Raw genomic sequence first — 20,741 nt, 5'->3', positions numbered from 1 at the left:
TATTTTAAAGAGCGTTGTTGTATCTTTTTACAGCGCTGGATACTACAGCGCTTAATTTTTTGAAAAAGCGCTGTAATGGTTTAAAAAATGCGCTGTAAAATACCATTTTTTGCGTAGTGACACTCTTTATAGTATAATATATATGATAATTCTTTTAAACTATGATTGTCAATGTAGACAATGGAACTTAAAGATTAATACCAATTTCTTGTCTCAAAATATATATTTTTATAATAGTGAACCTTAATTTCTTAAGTGATCACTTGTTACTTAAAACATGAAAGTTCACTAATTTATCACAAACAAGTTAACACTCTGTATTCTTATAGAAGATATTGAAACATGAACATTGATTCTAATTCTAGTTTTTACTACCTATTTTTCAATAGTAAAGTGAATCTAAGATCAGTTTTATAATGTCAATAATAGAAAAGTATTAAGAATAAGAATTAGTGAATAAAACTAAATCTTAATTGCATAAATAGTAATAAATATTCTAAACTACGTAGATTCAAAGAGGGTCATATACATCCTAATCATATAAATATTTAGTTCATGTTTAAAGATATAATAGCAAAGAAAGATTGTAAATTACACATAAAGAAGAGCAATTGAATCTTTCATTTCTTCTTTCCAAGGTGAATCTTCAACTTTTTTGTCTTTCAAAATGTAGTTATATTGATATTCTAATGCCCAAAAGTCAGAACCCTCCATGACCCTGTTATTTTCGTTGCATTATTCCATTTCAACTACTCACCTACAATAGCTGAACTTAAAAGATAAACAATACTTCAATAATTGTTTGGTTAAGGAGAAATAATAAACATAAACACTTCCATAGCTAAAAGACTCAAAATGTTGAATTTACTACCAAAGACATAACTTAACTTTTAAAAGCACAATATAAGTTTAAAAAGATTTTTAGAATCTCTTTTTAACACAAGTCTACTACAAGCTAAAGATAAAGTTCACAATGCAACTAATAGCTATGTCTATTTTCTTTAATCTAAAAGATTTTTTTACTAAATCAAACTAATTTATTTTTTTCACAAAATTATACTTATGTCCAGTCGACTATATATTCTAGTTTTTTCAAGTTTCTAGCTTGTTACATTCAACCTCTTAAGAAACAACTTTACTCATGGTTCTAGCTTAGTACCGTCAAAATCTTTAAGTCTAATTTTTTCAAGATTCTAGCTTAATAAAATTAAGCTCTTGAGAACAATAGCTACTACCAAGGAAGTTTAAACATTCCAAAGAGTTATGACTGTTGTCCTTATGCATTCTAGTACCGATATGGATAGTTCTGAAAAAATTCAAAATTGATATGTTGTTTGTTGTTGTCGTTTTTTTTAAGATCATGGCTAACAGTTTTCAATCAATTTGCTTATAATTTTTTTATGTGTTTATATTTGTGCACTACAAATTTTACTATATTATTAATAAATACAAAAAACATATAAAATATAAATAATTTATAAATCGTAATTAAAACTATACAAACAAGCTTAATAAACTCTACACAAATGTTGGTCATTGAAAAAACACACAAATAGAATGTTCGGCTGCACGCTATAATTTTTATAAAATAATAAGAAAATAAAAGACATTGAATCTTCGTCTGCATGCTAATATTATTATAAAATAAATAAGAAAATAAAAGACATTAAGGGACTAGATTAAAACTCAATAAAATAGTCCAAGAGACAAATAATAATTGTCTCCTTAAAAACTATAAGAGATAAAACCATGACAAATAAAAAAGATACATACTACAATGTCGTTTAATTCAATAATTAAACACACTACAATGTCGTTTAATTCAATAATTTGGCAATTGTTTTACCCAATGTAGTTTCTTCCTATTGGATTCCCCTTACCCCAGCAATACTTGTAGTTTCTTCGATCATAGAGAAAAAAATATATCCTATATAATAGTTACAACTACAGAATTGTGAAAAAATACACCAAATTTCACCATGGCAAAACCATGGAAAGATATTATTTTGTTTTGGTGGAAAACATAGCAAAGATATTCTTGATAAAGAAGAATAGAGACATAATATGTTTATATGTGTTCCTATCTAACTTTTTCCTAAGGAAATAAAGTTAGGTGGCTGAATATATAGTTTGTCAATATTTAGTATCATCACTCTATCACTAATATACCATATGACTAAGAAGTAAAGAAAGACATTTTCTTTGTCACGTAAATATAGTTTAATTGGTAGCGTGGTGGCGGTAATTATATTGATATATTTGAATTTTGGTTCAAATTTGAGATTTTCTGTTTTTTATTATTTATTTTTTTACAATATTTTAATTATTAATTAATCAAAATATGAAAATTATTAATTTCTTAATATATTTTATTTGTTTATAGATAAGATGGTAAATACACACAATTACAAAGATGGTATATATAATATTCGACTTAACAATAATGTTATTTATCAGTTGATAGTTGATGTAAGTATTAAGTAAAAAGTTGTGGGACATTTGATTTGATATGTTATATATGGTGTCGGTTTAAATTTATATATGTTAAACATTTATTTTTTTTATAATTAGTGGGTTTAAGTTTCATAATTAGTTTTTGTAGAAAAAAAAATTAGGTGAACAAAATAAATAAAGCATACATGAAAGGTAAAAAAAAATACTGTATTTTTTGAAAAAAAAAATACTTATAATATTTCATTTATGATAATATGTTGAATACATGTGGATATATCAAGCAAGACTTAAAATTAATTAAGTAGAGATGTAGTCATTTTTTGTATGTAAAAAAACTCAACGTGAAAACATTCTTAAAAAGTAGAAAAAGATGTCAACAATCACCAATAATAACTCATAATTTAATAGTGTCGTTCTTATTGTTACGAAAGAAAGCAATAATTCTTGAGTCCAATATCTCAAAACATGACTCAATTGTAGCTCATTGACTAAAAACTTCTCCTACATCATGATGCTAACATATAGGTTATAAAAATCATAATATGTTACTAATATTCATAGTAGAGTTTAAAGACTTTGCATTAATATTGTATTTTTTTTATATGCAATTAAAGTGTATACACTGAAAAAAGATTGTGTAAATTATTTTTACATATTTCATTGGAGACTTGTTTTTATTTGACTAAAATGTCACATTCCGAAAAAAAAAAATATAGAAATATTCTACTTTTTGTCCGTAGTTGAAGAAAAAAAAATTATTCTTAATAGACGGTCGCATCCCGGAGATGCGACCTTGTACTACTATACTTTTTTTTTTTTTGTCATTTTATAAATAATTTTGTTAATTATTAATTATGTTTATTATTATTTAATAAATCATAAATAATTAAAATATTTTAAAAAATTAAAAATACTATTAATAAAATAAAATATATTAATAAATAATAATAATAAATAAAATAAATTAATAATAATAATAATAATAAAGTAATTTATTTTAATAAAATAAAATTAATTAAATTAAACAAACAAAACACGTTAAATTAAAAAAAAAATATCACATATTAAAAAAAATACATCAAATTCATATTTTATTATTATTATTTTTATTAATTTTTATTTATTAGATAAAAAAAAATAGGAGAAAGTTGTTATAATAATGTGTCAAAAGAGGAGCAAATTGTTATAATAACAAATAACATATCCCTAATATTTTATCTATAAAATAAAACGTATTTTCTTAACAACTCTCTCTGATTTAACTGCATTTTTTTCCTTCAATTTAATGTGTTTTATTTTATTTTATTAACAACATTTTGATTTTTAAATTATTTTTAATTTATTAAATAATCAATAACTCAATTGTTAACAAAATAATATTAAGTGTTAATTTAACTGCAAAATAGAATTAAGATGTCAAAATAATATAACATATTAATTATTTTCGCACATCTACTCAAACACGTTAACTTTGATATTTTATTTAATTGTATTATTAAAATTTTATATTTTTAAATATTTTTATTATTATTTTTTAATTACATTAACAATATTTAATAATTATTATTTAATTACTTTAATAATATTTATGAAAAAAAAATATTGTTCAATAAGAGGGAGTTGTTAAGAAAATAAGTTATTTTATCGGCAAAATATTAAGAGTACATTGTTTGTTTTGGCACGTTATTATAACAATTTTCTTATATTATAACAATTTTCTCTTGTTTTTTCTTTGGCACATTATTATTAAAATTATTATTCTTTTTATTATTATTAAAATTTATAATATAATTCAAATTATTATTATTAATAATATATTTTATTTATTATTATTATTATTATTTATTAATGTATTTTATTTTATTAATATTATTTTGAATTTTTGAATATTTTAATTATTTATAATTTATTAAATAATAATAAACAGAATTATTTGTTAAATAACAACAACAAAAAGTACCAATACAAGGTCGCATCCTCGGGATGACCATCTATTAAGAATAAAAAAATTTGTCTTCACATCGTCTCACCTTCACGTTGCAATCAGCAACTGGGACAAAAAAATAGAACATTTCTATATATATATATATATATATATATATATATATATATATTTGGAGTGTGGCATTTTGGTCAAATGCAAAAAAAATGATATAAAAAAAATCATTGTTTTTCTAAATTTATACTTGTAAAATATCAAGATATGATTTGAATATATTTTTACACTCGTAATTAAATTCTAGAAATAAATAACAATCCTTTTACTTTCGGCTAACTATTAAGTAATTTAATATTTTATAAGAAAAAATCATTAATATAATATTTTAAATTATTTAAAAATTATAATTTATTTATTATTGGTTCAAAATATTAAGTCAATCATTAGTAAATTCAATATAAGAAATACTCCTATGTGAACTGTAATTTAGATCAAGTTTGTAGCTTTGTGTTTTTAGAATAAGAGAAACCTTTAATTACTTTAAAGAAATAAATATAGTACTATTTACTTGTGTGTATGACATCCCTACTTTCTTCTATTGTAATCTTCAATTAACTTTATTTTTTAGCCTTACAAATTAAATAGTTTTGTTATATTGATTATAAGTGCCAAGTATCTACTAACTTTATGAATCTCTTATTAATACCTCTTGAGAAAGTTGACTAATCATCTTTTGTGGAGTCTCTCCTTCTAACTACTTTTTTTTTTTTTTAATCTTCAAGATTCAAATGTGAAACACATTTTTAAAAATAACATATAGTATAATTTCCTTTTTTTAGAATATAATAGAATTTTATGGTGGAAAGTTGAATTTACTTTTTTTAGGCAAAAGTTGAATTTACTTATTTAATATATGTCAAACAAATTTCTTATATTTATAATAAATTATATTGCAGGTAGTACAAGAGGTTTATTAAATGTATGACAATCCATATAATTATTTCCACATTAATTAGAACTTCTAAGTTGAGATAAACCACCGTTACTTAAAAATTACATGATTGAATTGTAGATACATACAGTAAAAAAAAAAGACTAAATAAAGTGATTATGAGCTGGCTTCACTTATTTGCTAACATTTAAATATTAATTGAGGAGATCGAGTTTACCATATAAATACACATTCTCACATTTTTAGGGTTAGGGCTCAGCATACACAGAGTAACCTCTCCTCCTCTTGTCTCTCTCTCTCTCTCTCTTTTCTCTCTCTCTCTCTCTCTCTCTTTCTACTTAATTTCTTTCTATTGAAGTTTATGTTTTTGTTTCAACAAAACATTTTTGAAAAAAATTCAACATAATTTTTGCAGGGTTTGAAGCAAGAAAAATTTGAAGAAAAAAATAGTTTTGAAGATGAGGAAGAGACAAGTAGTTGTGAGAAGAACATCATCATGTGAAGATCAACAAAGAAGTGTGAAATATGGAGAGTGTCAAAAGAATCATGCAGCTAATGTTGGAGGTTATGCTGTTGATGGTTGTAGAGAATTTATGGCAAGTGGTGAAGAAGGTACAAGTGTTGCTTTAATTTGTGCTGCTTGTGGTTGTCATAGAAACTTTCACAAAAGAGAAGTTGAAAATGAAGTTGTTTCTGAATGTTCTTCCCCTCACTCTAATGGTACTTGAACCTGTTTCATTATATATATCAAACAAGTATATATATATATATATGGTATTCTTGTAATATATTTAGTATATATATTATATATGCTACTTGAGAGTTTGGGAGTGGTACTATATATATATATTTATATATTCTATAATTATATATATATAGTTTTGAAGGTTGATGTGTGTAAATTAAGGGGTAAAAGTGAAAGGTAATTTATTGAGGAGGTTGTTTTTATGAAGAGAAGTGTGCAAAGTTTGTTGAGATCTTGTTCTATTCTTATTTTAGTTATCTACTTTTTTTTTTATTGTCTTCTTTTTTTGTTATGATTTGTTTATGATCATCTTTTGTATAATTAATTAAGATGTGTGTTAAGGATTTAATTTGTTTAATTGCTTTGTACTTTGATAAAGCTGTTTTTCAGTTTGAGATACGAGGAGGAAGTTTGGTTTTTTGGTTGGTTATTATTTTCTTTAGTTTCTATTTGTTTTTTGTTGGATGCTGATTTTGATTCCATTTTAAACCTTTGAGCCTTCCACACTATACCAAACTCCACTTGCCTTTACCTTCTCAATAATTTTTACTTTTTTATATTTCAATATTTTCTATCTCTTAAATTAATTTTCTACATATATATGGTTAAAAATAGTTTTTAGAAATTCAATTAATATATCATTATTTTTTTACTACATATTCATGCATATGCAATAAGTTTTTCATAGTGTGTTTAGAAATTTGTCTTGTATAACAAATGTGTAAAAGTATAGCAACTATAGAAGTTTGTGTATATAGAATATTTTCCTTTATAAGCTAAATGAATTAAACTTTATATTAATGCTACTAACCAAAGTTTTTCATCAATCTCTCTTAATCTTCATAAAGCCACTAACCCATTTTGGTAAGTTCTATACTAGAATGATCATTAACTCTCCATTCAACTAGTTGGTGTCTATTTGAGATCATTATAATTAAGGTCCACATGTCTAATCATGTTGGTTGTTGAAATAAAGAAGTTTCATTAAGCTTCAAAAATATTAAAAAAAGTTGATTTAAGCTAGTTCAAACTATTAAAGGGAAATATAAAAGGGTGATAAGAAATTATTAAATATTATTTAGTTTCATATAGTTTTATCTCTCTACTTAATTATTAGCCAATTATGCAATCGATTACTAGAATTAACCAAAGTAAAAGTAACACAAAAACACTAAGCTAGCTACACTAACCTAGATATATATTTATATAAAATATTCTTATATATGGTGTTGCATATGGTTTGGTCAAACTCTAAATATATAAACTATATACATGTATAAATTTAAATTAAAGTGAACATAGATAGATGAAAATATAAAAGATAATGGTGATATTAATTAAAAAGGTACATATAACATACCTTTTGCATATGGTGAGAGACAAATTCATGTAACAATGAAATAGAAAGACACAAACACAAGTCATTTTAGTTATTTCATCAAGTGGCTGCAAACCAAAATTAACATGTATAGAATGTGCAAAGGGTAAGACACTTATTGTGTTGCTTTATAGCTAGCTTTCATAAAAAAAGGAGTTAGCAAAGTACCACTTTTTGTATGTATAGATATTTTTCATGTGAGGTGCTTGAATAAAAAGTAGACAAGTTAGGCATTTGAGCATGGAAGGAAACAAAAATTCAGGTATACGTTAACATATGAATCAGGTATATGTCTATTCCAAAAATTATTCCATTGTTTAATTATTTGAAATATATATAGCTAAACGTGTGTCTTTTCCACCATTTTAATTTTTTTTTCCAAAAGAATGAACTTTACTATAGCTAGCTATTTATGTTAATGAGATGGTGTGTTTAGATGAAGGTAGAAATTAACACTTTGTCCATTTTCATTCTTACACATGCATGCTTGTCATTCACCAAAAAAAATAATATTCTTACACATGCATTTATTGTACTATGGTTCTAACTTTTACATAGAATAATTTATTCACACATGGTTAAAAATAATAATATATGTAATAGTAGGATGGTGTTTGTTTATGACAAATAGTCAAAGGAATATTTTTCAATACCATGCATCCTATAATGTTTATGTTCCAAATTATCATTTCCTTCTTCCTTCTTAATTTAAATTGATAAACAAGTGTATCACATATTTTTATGACATTTGTAATCTTTTGATTTGGATTCTCGGATTGAGAATACTACACAAGATAACCGCAAACGAGGGAATTACAACTATATTAGCATGGCTCCACATGATATGGATAACAAAAGAAATACTAAAATAAGTTAAATTAGCAAGAGAAATTTAGAGGGGTTGGTTCATCTGCAAATGTTCTAGAAATTCTAGTATATTGTCTTGTTTGCAAAGTGGTTTATTATTCTTTCATATAATTAATGTTTGAGTAACCATTGTACTCTTTTTAATGAAATTGTTTATTTCAATTTGTTGGTGTTAATGTTCAAGCACTTGATTATTTTGTGTTTATTGGCAATTTGTGTTGTGGTATGAATCGGTTTTGAGAAGAAAAGAAAAACCATTAGACTAAATATTTATGGTTCGATTTAGATAATTACTTTAAAAAATATGATTTTGATCTAATCGAATTAAATACGCTTTATATTGGATTGATTTTCGTTTGATCCAAATTATAATAAGAAAAAGTTCTATTAATACTAACAATAGAAGTCATTGTAAATTTAAAAGTTTGATGCAAAATACAATATATAATATACTAAAAATTAACTTTATGAAAAAACAAGAATCCATTAAGTTTCAAATGTATAAAATAATTATAAAAAATTGATGAAAATAAATCAATAGATATTGTTAAAATAAATTAAAAATCAATGAACAATAAATTAATATAACATCTCATAATAACAAATAAATAAATAAATAAAACTATTTCAAATTTATATATACAATTCAATTTAATTTTAAAAAAATAATAATAAAAATCAATTTTAAAAAAGTAATAACGAAATTCGGTTTTCTTGAGGTAGATTGTACACATTCAATAATATTTAATTTAGTGCGATTTTTTATATTTTTTATCAACGAATTTTGTTTGAATGAGTTTGGATTTGCACACCCTTTTTTACGTTAGGGATTGTCTTTGGTTATATACTCTCTTCTACTGATTTTTTTTTTTTTTTTGTCAGCATTTTCCCAAATGGCCAAAAGTGTAAAGAACCAATTTGAGGAAAGAGGAAGGCAAAGACACTATCGAATATTCATGTAATATTATTTTTACTTTTTAGAATCGAATATTGGGCTTAGCCCAACACGAAACTGGGCCAACATAGATAATTAACGAGATTGATACCCTCATTTTGTCTAATACACCTTATTGATGATATCAATTTATAAATTTGTTTTAAATGCCTTTTTAATTCCTCATTTTTCATTTATCCGTGATTTTAATTTATTGTTGTATCAATACATTCTTGTATTTCTCGTGCTATGTTGTTTAGTTTTAATAAAATATCTTATAGAATTGAACATAATTATGGATCAATGGTGAATCAAGATAATCTTTTTTGTTATTATTTAAAATTTAAGCAGACATTTCTTTCCAAGAAAGCTAAAAGATTGCAACGAGCAAAAAATCTCAAATGTCTTCATTATTTAGAGACGGAGGGAGTAGATTGTAACCATACACAATTCTACTAAGCCCAAAAAAAAGACCATTTAATACCCGAGCCCATAATCCAAAACATTACGAAAAATAAAATAAAAGGATAGATACAAAAGAAGAAGAAAAAAAAGAGGAAGAGGTATAAGCCAATAGAAACACATTCTTTGTTATTTTAGACCAACTGATTCTCGTTGAACTGTCACATTTGTCACACACTCTGATTTTCAAATGGAATCAAATGATCAAATGAAAAAATTATCCCTTTTTTATTTTTTATTTTTTTAAATGGAGTTTTTCTATTCTTGAATTTTTTTTTAATTTTTTTTTTTTGGTGATGCATAGTTGTTGTTTTAGAGTTATGTAATAAATGTTCAAGATTTGTTTACTATTATTTTTTTTATTAAAAATGATATTTATTCATTCAATTGATATAAATTATATTGATCGAGAATATTACAATACAAAATTGCTAAAATAAAAAATGATGAATCTGAGAACAAACTTACAAAGGTGACAAAGTCTACAATAATAACAAAATTAAGATGTCCGGATAATTTATTTTATCTGAAGCTGTAACATTAATGAACATTACAACAAAATGGAAAAATGAAATATTATTTTATCAATTGTAATTTATATGATACAAAATTGGTATACATTATGTTTTCATTTCCCTAAACTCTTTTTTTTTAATATCATTTCCCTAATAGTTCGATCTCCTTAATCTTTGATATTGTGATTATCTCCATATGCAACACTGAATTCAGCAATATTTGGCTGGCAAAATGATTCCATGAGATTAACATTGATGACCCTAAGAAGGTAACACTTCTCCTATGGTAAAATGACCCTTGATTGAAGTTAACATCGAAAGTGTGGAGCTAACTCTTCTTGGTTCATAATTTTTGTGCCACAAGCATCTAAGCTTGGTTTTTTTTTATATATAGAAAAATTACAATTGGGTTTTTTCTATAGTAAAATTACAATGAAATTTTCTATCAACACTCTTCGTACTTTCTTTTTAAAAAATTTGAGACATATAGAGATTATGTAAACTAACAAAATTTCTTTCTATAGGAAAATTTTCTTATTTGGACATTGTCAAACACTAAATGTGATTTTCTCTTTTTGTCGAAATTCAAGTTATATTTCGTCACTTTATATGATACTAATTTTTTTTGTCCGATTCAATTTCTTTAAGTCATTGACAAGTCGAAATTCAAATTACATTTCATCACTTTATATGATATTAACTTCTTTTGTTTGATTCAATTTCTTTTAGTCGCCGACAAGTCAATCGATTCGAATTAGCAATAAAATCATCATGTAAAGAAAAATCAAAGAAATATTTGAGCAGGATATAGGTTAAATTAGATAAAGGCTAAATTAATCTATAATTAAATAAGAAGCATGTTTTTGGTCAAATTAAATAAAAAGCATAAACGTGTGAACACAAGGGAACCTTGGAGGGAACAAGAGATTAGCAAAGGTATGGCCCATCTTGTTCTCTATGGTAGTGGGTTACTGAAAATTCATGTGAAATATGTGTGAAATTCATTTATTTAAAATAAGATTAATTTCCTCAAAAACAAAAAATGAAGATTAACATAAATTAACCAAAATAAAAAATAAATGTCAATGATAATTGTGAATATGTGTCTCAAATTATCTAACTAAAGTTGGTTAAACTTTAGTAGTTGTTATAACTACATTTACCTAAGTTAGTTATGATAGGTGGTTATAGTTAGTTTGCTTGTGTATACTATAAATAAAGTTGTAATATAGTAGCAGCTGTGCAATGTGGTTGTAGTAGCAGTAAGAGCTGGAAACTAAGAGAGACATAAGCAATTCGTGATTCATAGAAATTTAGATAAATAAAATTAAAGGGAGAAAGATTGAGAGAAATGTTAGTATTGCTGGTTCATAAACACTAATAGATACTAGGAGATCAATCTTGAGAATGTTTTAATCTTGTAAAACTTCAATCATTAATAGTGGATTAATCTTGTTTGTTTTCCCGTGATGTAGGTCTCATCAATTGAGGCCGAACACGTAAATTTGGGTGTTATTCTTCCCTTATCTTTTTTTAATTTTCGTTTGCATTGATTGTGAAAAAGTGTTTTCAAAACATTCTCTATTTTCAGCAGAAAACCAAGAATGTTCTCCGTTTTCTGATTTTTTTATTTTTTTCTGGTTTTCAGTTATGTCCAGAACGTTCTCCATTTTCAACAGAAAACCCAGAACGTTCTCCATTTTCATTTTTTCTCTACAGTTGTTTGTTTTTATGTTTTGTTGGTTAATTTTTATTGTAGATCCCAATATTATTTTAACAATAATGATCACAAATAAATCATTTATTTAGATCATTTTTTGACACCATACTTTTTTTAAATCTAATAAATTATGAAATTATTCAAATCTTAAATATTTTTATAATTGATACTTATAACTATTTTTTTCCTTCTAAAGTGAAAGAAAATTTCAACTCAAAGAATCCATTATTTTAAACCGGTTACTTCTTCTCCCATATAATTGTCCTTTAGGCTTAAATTGTAAACAATGTATAGAATTACTTATCTTATGCAAAACATTTAACATTTGTTAGAAGAATTAAAAGCTAATAAGAAACAAATTATTTGATACATACTATTATAATATATATATATATATATATATATATATATAAATTAAATAAAATTATTGATAAAAAATTTATTAATACTGATACATATTATATTTTTTATTGTATCGTATAACTTGTTAAATATATTTATATTACTTTAAAGTTAGGGGAACTACATTTAACTCCATCTAATTTTAAAAAAACAAATTCACACCTCTTTTATGTTTAATAAAAAACTGTATCAATATTTTTTTACAACACTTACATTTATTTATGTTATTTATTATATGACATGGTTATATTTTTTGTTTTAATTTGCAAATGTACAACTGTATATTTAGTATTTACAATTTTAAAATATATGATTATTTTTTAATAACGTAACCAAAGTGTATATTCTATATATATATATATATATATATATATATATAAAACATTTGATATATTCTATATCAATTATCAAAATTCCTAACTAAAATATCTCCAAACAACATTCCTAATTAAAATACTAAACTATTTTTTTACTCAATTAAAATACTAAACTTAGTGAATAATTCATATATGAAAAATTCATACATAAGACTTTGGTTGTTGATTTACATCACCAAAGTTGAAAAAATTAAATGTCTTTTTCATATCAATTTTACGTGTATGACAATAAAAGCTGTCAAAGCAGTATATGTATATGCAACCACATGGTTGCACTAAATGCACAATGAGGTTGTCTCAGAAGATCATGCTTGAGTGGCACATGATTCTGTCATTACGAAGTTAGCTTTGGATGGCAACTTTAAATTGTTGCTCAAGGTTTTCTCATGATTCAACATTTTTTATTATTTTTTTGTGCAAAAAATCAACATTTTTTTATTCTTCTAAATTTCTACTATAGGGATAAGTAAGTACACATATTCTAATACATGGTGCAAAAGATACACAGTATCTATATGAAAACCATGGCCTATTGGTCAAAACTAATAATGCTGCTAGGACCATTTGCCAAGTAGTGTAGGATTCATATACAAGAAATTCATTTAATGCATTCTTACCTTTTTTGTTATAAACAAAATTAGTTGTTAGAGTAGTTTACCGTTAAATGTTAGCGTTTTTTATTTGAACTTGAAATCTCTTTTTATAATTGATTTGATGTCGTTTAATTCACTAAATAGTTTATTTACACGAGGCTAATATATTATTACTATGATATATATATATATATTGATTATTAAAGATCAAACGGTTGATATTTAAAATTCTTAATTTATTGAAATCACAATATATTATGAGAGTATTCATTCAATTTTTATTGAATTTCTTAGATCGACTGTAGTAATTGTATTGATTAAAGTGGATTTGATTTCTTTATGCATATTTATATTAATTAAATAATTAAAGTGATTGAAACAATAATTATGAAATTATAATTCAACTGACAAATGTTAATATTATAGTTGAATTTGTTTTGTGCGGTTCAAACTTGAAATCTCACCATTAATTAAATCAACAAAAAAAACATTTTTTAAATTTCAAAGTTCAAAAATTACATATTTAACTTCTCATTAAATTTTTTATGGTATTGCCACACTTTTAGTAATTAGGTTTATGCTCCAAATTTATGTGTTTTTTTTATTTTAATAATTTTTTAGTTTATGAAAAAAAATAGCTTTAGATCGTACTACAAAATTGATATCCGATTTAGTCGCATGACACACTAAGAATAAATCAGTTAAATTTTAGGACATTTTGAGAAGGACGTTTCTATTGACAAAAAAAATAATAAATAATTAATAGGACGATTCCTAATAATTAAACTCAAATTATATTCCTACTAATAATTAGTAAGTGCATTTACTCCAAGCAAACCTTTTTTTTTTTTTTTGATACAACCAACCGTAATAATTAGTAAGGAAGAATTTATTGGTTTTCTTTCTATAGGCAATTTATTGGTCTTTCTAAGTGAGATGCATGCCAAGAAACTTTTTATTGCAAAGTAATTATGGCACTCATTAATGTGGTATTATTTAATTGTAACATTTGACATATGCATTTTTGTCCAAGTATACTAGTATGGCTCTATTACATAATGAAAAATGGTCCCATGAAAATTGGACAAATTAAATTTCTTTTACACATGAGTCTCGAGCTTGCAGTAAACTTAAGTTTTTTCTTTTTTAATTCCCATCCCTTTACAGTAAGGATATGTTAAATTCACAGCTAGAATATAAACTATGAAACAAATTGTGGAAACAAGAGAGAAAAAAATCAATCACATGAGCATACTTATAGCCAATCAGTTCTTACAATTGATGTCCATAAGAATGGGATGAAGAGGGAAATGGGGAGCAAAGGAATTAGGGTCCATTTGTCATTACAAGTTACTTTTTAAATTTTTTATTAATTACTTTTAATTCATCGTTTTTAAACATTAGAACGCAAGTTTTATTCGTCGTTGTGGTGCGAGATATTGACTTTTCTTGTCGTATTGGTATTTGTTTGGTTTAAATCGATAATTAGTTTTTGATACAATACAGATTCAATAAATAATTTTTGTGTCATCAACGTTAACCTTCAAGAAACATAGATGTTTTACATACTTCAATGTTATCATATATGTAACTTATGTCACATTTGTAGATATTTTGTCGTTTTATACTATTGACATGAGTGATGTGAGAGTAATCGTAGTTATTCATTTTACTTTTAACAATTTAGAATTGTCTTATTCATGATTGATATAATTTCTACTAATTTAAATAAATAAATATTACTTTTAATTAAAAATAATAATAATTGATTTTTGGAGTTTTCAATGATTTGTTTGAAATTTTAAAAAAAATGAAAATTTGAAAATCAAATATAAAAATAGCTTGAATGAGAAGTTGTTTTGTATAATTTCTCTTGAAAATTATTTTACTAAAGATTTTAAAAATAATTTTTACCATGATAACAAATATACATTAAGTAGCTTAGATTTTTTCTAAAAATCTCCTTTAATATGTAACAAAAAGACCTGTAATATGAGATGTGAAATAAGTTAACGTATCGTAATCGTAATATTGTATTTAAATCAATATTATTTTAATGTATGTAAACGTAATCTTAATAATTTGTAAATTTGTAGTATTAATAATAATAATAATAATAATAATAATAATAATAATAATAATAATAATAATAATATCAGGTATTACTTTAATGATAAGAATTTGATATGGAGATCTCAAAGAACATGGTTCAAATCACATTTAAAAAATGATAATGAATATTGTTGTTATTAATAATATTTTTTTCTTTTCTATTTTTTTATAAATAATAATCTTAATAGTAATAAAATCAAATGTTGTATTTCATCGATTACAGTTATATTATACTATCTTTTGATCATTTTTATAAAAGATAATTAAATTATTATTTGATTCAAAACTTTTAGCTAAGTAATTTGAGAATCGATATTCACTTATATTATTGAAAAAATTATTGTACTTCATTTAAAATTATTTAATAAAGTATAAATTAATTTTAAAATTATATGATCATTTGTAGAATTGAGTAGGAAATCATATATTCAACTAATTTTTTTTACTTATGATTGAATTAGTAAATTTTAATGTTTATATATATATATATATATATATATATATATATTGATTCTTCTAATATATATATTGCTAGGTTCATGAATTTAGCTAGATGAAAACGTTCTCCCAAAACACAAGATAAGGCTGGATGTAATTATGACATCATGCATGATGAAAACATAATGAGAAAAAGATGGAAAATCCACTTTTCTTAATTTTAGTGTTATTTCTTAGCACAAAGTTTCATACACATGTCCTTGTTGAAAAGAGTACTATTGTCCAATTTCATAGATCATGTTCTTAAATCCATTGTCCATATTTACATCAATCTCCTCTCTTTGAAACACACTTACTGTGTTTTACAATTTATCATGGCATGTTCACATTGAATATCTCTTACAAATCCCTTTAGATGTTCACACAATTAACACAAAGACAAACAATTGTTCCTTTGTTTAAGAAGTTTGTTCATTGCAATTTTAAGAAACTCTTCCACTTCATTCTCATAGTCACCATAATTGGAAAATTGGTTGCTATCATATCAAATTATCAACTTAATAAACCAACAATTGGTCATATTTAGTTTACATAAATCAAATAATATTTGGTATACAATTGAGTAAAATTCATCTTCTTGTTCCTTCTAATAACATAAATATAATTTAAGTTCTTAATTTGAACGTTGTTATTAAAAAATTTATCATCATCCTAGTGATATTATTTCTTTGGTGAGTGTTGATTTATTAGTAATCTCTACTCATTTGATTTCTCTATCATTCTTCCTTTTTGGCCTTTGGCCCTGTTTAATTTAAAAAATATAACTTTAATTACAGTTTTGATCCTCTTATTTTAGTTGAATCACAAAAATAGTTTCTCTATTTTATTTTTTTTTTTAGTTTTGATCCTCTGAATAGAATTTTGGTCCAAAACTTGATGAAATATCTTTTTTTTTTGCGCTTATTTAAACCACATCATGCCTCAAGATCTCGTGGCGCAACAATTGTACTTGAGATCTATGATCATAAATGGTGTGGTGTGACTTAAAAAAATGACACTTTATAAAATTTTGGACCAAAATTTTATTCAGATGATCAAAACTTGGGAGAAATAAAATGGGAAGATCATTTTCGCGATTCAACTAAAATAAGATAACTAAAACTGCAATTAAGTCAAAAATATATATTAAAAAATCAATAAAAATAAGTTTTGTATTATAAATGTAAATTAAAATTGTAAAAGTAATAAATATAAGTATTTCTCTATACAAACTAAACTTTTCTTTGATTACGTTCTTATTAGCGATCTTCAAAATAAAATGAAAGCTTATAATGATGGAGTTTTTATTTGCTTATGATATCCAAGTTTCAACCAAGAACGCCAAAGTAAATGATAGAATTGACTTTGGTCTCTTAATTATATACTCCATCTTTTTATGTACATGATGACTACGAGACAAGATATATCTCTCTAAAATCATAGTATCACAAAAATATTATTTTGAAATAAAATATAAATTAAAAATTTAGAGTATTTAAATTAAATTTGTAACTAAATACATCAATTTTTCAATTATCAATTTTATTTATATTTTATTCAAATGACACATTTCATCTTATAGATTGTGTTATTAAGTTGTTTCTTGCCATAGAAATAAAATTCCATTGAAGTGCATATATTAATTGGTAGTAATATTGAGGAAATTAGAACCACGAACAAAGAATTTTAACAAAATTACTATATCAATCCAAACATAGCCGAAGAATAAAGCAAGTAACATAAAATACAAAACATTAAACTTGTGATAAAGAGAACAAATTTCATAGTGAGACATCTAAGAATTAATTAGAATATGATCATCATCATATTATAATGTCAATAATATTGGATTGGAATTTACATTTCTACCACCAAAGGGTTTAAAGGCCAAAGTGAGATATTCAACTAGGGTAAGTCCTAGAATCTTACAAAATTTAAAATTCTAAAATAAAGTGGCAACAATTTTCAAAATATGTAATTAATTTCACTAAGGCTATTTTTCTCTTGACAAGCACTATCATCTAGAAGCCATTTCTCAAGCATAGAGAAATGCATAATTTCATTATCACCAATCTCTGGCTTACTCTCATCTTGGAAAATTGTAACTTCAGGGGAAACAGATTGTGAAAATTGATCAGAATTTGAAGATTCCAAAGACTCATAACCAAACAAAGATTCAAAAGTCTCATCGATTTCAAAACTAATTGACCCTTTTGCCCTTCCTTCACTAGAAGCATTGTCACAAGCAAATGAATTTTGTGTCACATATGAATTATTATTACTATGTGACCCTTTTGGTTTATTTTTCATCCAACCTTTTAACAAACGAGCTATGTTGTCAGCACTTGAAGCATAACAAAAAGATTGTGTTTGTGTTGCTGTTGGTTTTGATTCAACATGAATTGACCCTTTTGCCCTTCCTTCATTAAAAGTGCTTTTGTCTTGTGAAAGAGCTTCACTAAGTGCTTTTTTTGCCATGTCAATGTTGGTTTGAAGCCTTCTTTCCCATTGACCTCTAGCAATTGGTTGAGAAACTGAAAATTCATTTCCTAAACTTGATTCAGAACAATTGCTTGTTTCCAATTTCTTGAGCTTTTTCTTCAAATAAGTGTTCCAATAATTTTTTATGTCATTATCTGTTCTTTGAGGAAGATATGCAGCTATTGCAGCCCATCTGTACAATATTAATCATTGTGATTCAATTTTAGCATATGAAAATATCTCAAAATAAAAACTTTGAAGAAAATGAGTAATTAAATTTTACTTTTAAGATATATATTCAAAACTTTTAAAAAAATGTCTACAACGTCAACGATTTTTAATGTCTCTATGACTACAATTAAAAAGCGATTAAGACAGCATTAATTATATTTGATTGCGATTCTCTGAAAATCAAGATTCTCTGAAAATCAAATTTCACAACTTGAGAAGCAAACTCAATTGTGCGAGTAATTTCAACATTAAAGTATATGTTTAAAATTAAAATACTAGAAAAAAGAAGTTGAAGGTTAATTAATTAATATATACCTATTTCCTAAAAGAGCTTGAAGATGAATAATCATTTTCTCTTCTTGGTCAGTGAAGTTACCCCTTTTGATTCCTGGCCTCAAATAATTTGTCCATCTAAGTCTACAACTCTTACTACACCTTAACAAACCTGAAATAAACAACAAACATGACTATTAATTCCAAATCACAACATTTTTTAAAAAAAAACTAAATAAAAATTTCCTTTTATTATTGTCTAAAAAACAAGACACACACAAAATCTAAAAATATTATTAATTTCAAATCACAATATTAGTAAAAAAAAAATCAAAATTTTGTTTGTTATATTGTTTAATAAGATAAAGAGACAAAAAAATTAAATTAAATTAAAAAAAAAAATATTGATAAACTAATTACCTGTATTGGTAGGAACAGCCTTCCAATTTCCAGGACCATGTTCTTGAATATAAGACACCAAAATGATATCTTCTTCAGGAGTCCATGGTCCTTTTTTCACACCTTCTTTATCACAACAAGGTGGTCTTACCATTTTTCCTTATACACCCCTTTTTCTCTAATTTAAAAAAATATATATAAACTTTTTATATGTTTCTACTCAAATATTGCCTTTTTTTTCTTTTCCTTTTACTTGTTAGGAATGTGTTAAAGCAAGAGTCAAAACGAGAGGGTGTATAAATAGGGGAAGAAAAAAGAGAAGGGTGTAAATAGTCAAAAGTTGACAGCAATAGCATTAACTATTCTCATAAGAGAGTAAGACAAAGAAAAAGTCAGCTCAATAGAGTTATATCTCTCTCTCTCTCTCTCTAAACACTTTGTGCCTCTCAAAACCGCGTTGTGCATTCAATGTGACTGCACTGGGAAAGCTCTATTTTTTACTTTTTAAAGTTTCTAAAATCATAGCTACCATTAATGTTTATGTGATGTGAGATGAAAGGTTTTGCATGGTGGTGGTCACTTTACCCAACTCATAAGCTTTTTTCATATTATTTCTCTATGTACCAATATACCCTTCTTTTTATAATTTCAAAAATATTATATTTTCCCTTCTTTAACTTCAAAATTAAATAAATAATATTTGCTCTTCTTTATATGCTTGTGAATAGTAGTTGAGCTCAACATGGCTTTAAAATTTTCCACGAATGTGATGTGAATTGCGACATCAAGGTTGTTATTCAGTTAAGTTTTCATTGTTTTTCAACGTAGGTGTTGCTAGCAAATGTTAACAAATGTCTTTATCTATTAAATAATTAAAAATAAATTTTACTTTAAAATAACACAAATTTTAAATTTTAAAAAATTCAAAATTTTTCAATATTCCTTAACAAATGATTAATGACACTTGTTAACATTTATTTTTAAAAATAAAAAATGATATAAAAAAATTATATATTTGGAAGTGTTAAAATCGTAATTAAGGTTGCATTGGTTATATTTAAATGCAATTTTTTTATATCAACCATAAAGATCACGACTCAACTATACAACCATACAATCGTTATATAACAAATTGTGATTTAAAACATTGGTTTGTGTGGTTTAGCTTAGTGAACTTGATGCAGCCCTTTCCCTTTCAACTTATCTATAAAATTGACTTTCGATTGGTAGTACATCATCACATTTGACATTTTTGGAGGGAATCATTTATAGTTTAATTTGTCTCATACATATGCTTCTTTAGAAGTTAAAGGGATAAATTAAGAGATCGCTATTAACGGTGTGAATTCATGTTTATGTTATGTGAACGTATATTATTATTATTATTATTATTATTATTATTATTATTATTATTATTATTATTATTATTA

At 24.6% G+C, this 20,741-nt stretch overlaps 2 protein-coding genes and 1 long non-coding RNA gene across 4 annotated transcripts; 1 reads left to right on the top strand and 2 right to left on the bottom strand.

Moving 5' to 3' along the window:
* Positions 1-449: 449 nt before the first annotated feature.
* LOC113785406 (uncharacterized) lies at positions 450-7,988 on the bottom strand. The gene is made up of 2 exons (XR_003471479.2): positions 7,451-7,988; positions 450-766 (listed from the first exon to the last, which is right to left on the bottom strand). It is a non-coding gene; the product is annotated as an uncharacterized lncRNA (long non-coding RNA).
* On the top strand, positions 5,515-6,192 carry LOC101515611 (mini zinc finger protein 2-like). 2 transcript variants are annotated; one of them, XM_073365310.1, is made up of 2 exons: positions 5,515-5,614; positions 5,761-6,192. In XM_073365310.1, exon 2 carries the CDS (start codon positions 5,804-5,806, stop codon positions 6,071-6,073), a length of 270 nt encoding a protein of 89 aa, XP_073221411.1. In that variant the 5' UTR covers positions 5,515-5,614; positions 5,761-5,803; the 3' UTR covers positions 6,074-6,192. The 2 variants fall into 2 exon arrangements, with proteins under 2 accessions (XP_073221411.1, XP_027187539.1); XM_027331738.2 differs by having other exon boundaries at positions 5,542-5,632.
* A 9,718-nt stretch (positions 7,989-17,706) lies between the features above and the next one.
* On the bottom strand, positions 17,707-19,584 carry LOC101515285 (myb-related protein 306-like). The gene is made up of 3 exons (XM_004489335.3): positions 19,333-19,584; positions 18,955-19,084; positions 17,707-18,601 (listed from the first exon to the last, which is right to left on the bottom strand). Exons 1-3 carry the CDS (start codon positions 19,463-19,465, stop codon positions 17,893-17,895), a joined length of 972 nt encoding a protein of 323 aa, XP_004489392.1. The 5' UTR covers positions 19,466-19,584; the 3' UTR covers positions 17,707-17,892.
* Positions 19,585-20,741: the final 1,157 nt, after the last annotated feature.

Source organism: Cicer arietinum, chromosome 2 (assembly GCF_000331145.2).
Source record: "Cicer arietinum cultivar CDC Frontier isolate Library 1 chromosome 2, Cicar.CDCFrontier_v2.0, whole genome shotgun sequence".
NCBI classification, from domain to species: Eukaryota; Viridiplantae; Streptophyta; class Magnoliopsida; order Fabales; family Fabaceae; genus Cicer; species Cicer arietinum.
The sequence above is the reverse complement of the archived record's forward strand: the minus strand, read 5'-3'. Positions and strand labels throughout refer to the sequence as shown.

What these genes read in the sequence shown, in the direction of transcription:
- LOC101515285 (XM_004489335.3), bottom strand. Translation starts at nt 19,465, where the DNA reads ATGGTAAGACCACCTTGTTGTGATAAAGAAGGTGTGAAAAAAGGACCA. An exon ending in GGCTGTTCCTACCAATACAG is followed by an intron (nt 19,085 to 19,332) that starts GTAATTAGTTTA and finishes TGTTTATTTCAG; the next exon opens with GTTTGTTAAGGTGTAGTAAG. An exon ending in CAAGCTCTTTTAGGAAATAG is followed by an intron (nt 18,602 to 18,954) that starts GTATATATTAAT and finishes AATATTGTACAG; the next exon opens with ATGGGCTGCAATAGCTGCAT.
- LOC101515611 (XM_073365310.1), top strand. Translation starts at nt 5,804, where the DNA reads ATGAGGAAGAGACAAGTAGTTGTGAGAAGAACATCATCATGTGAAGAT.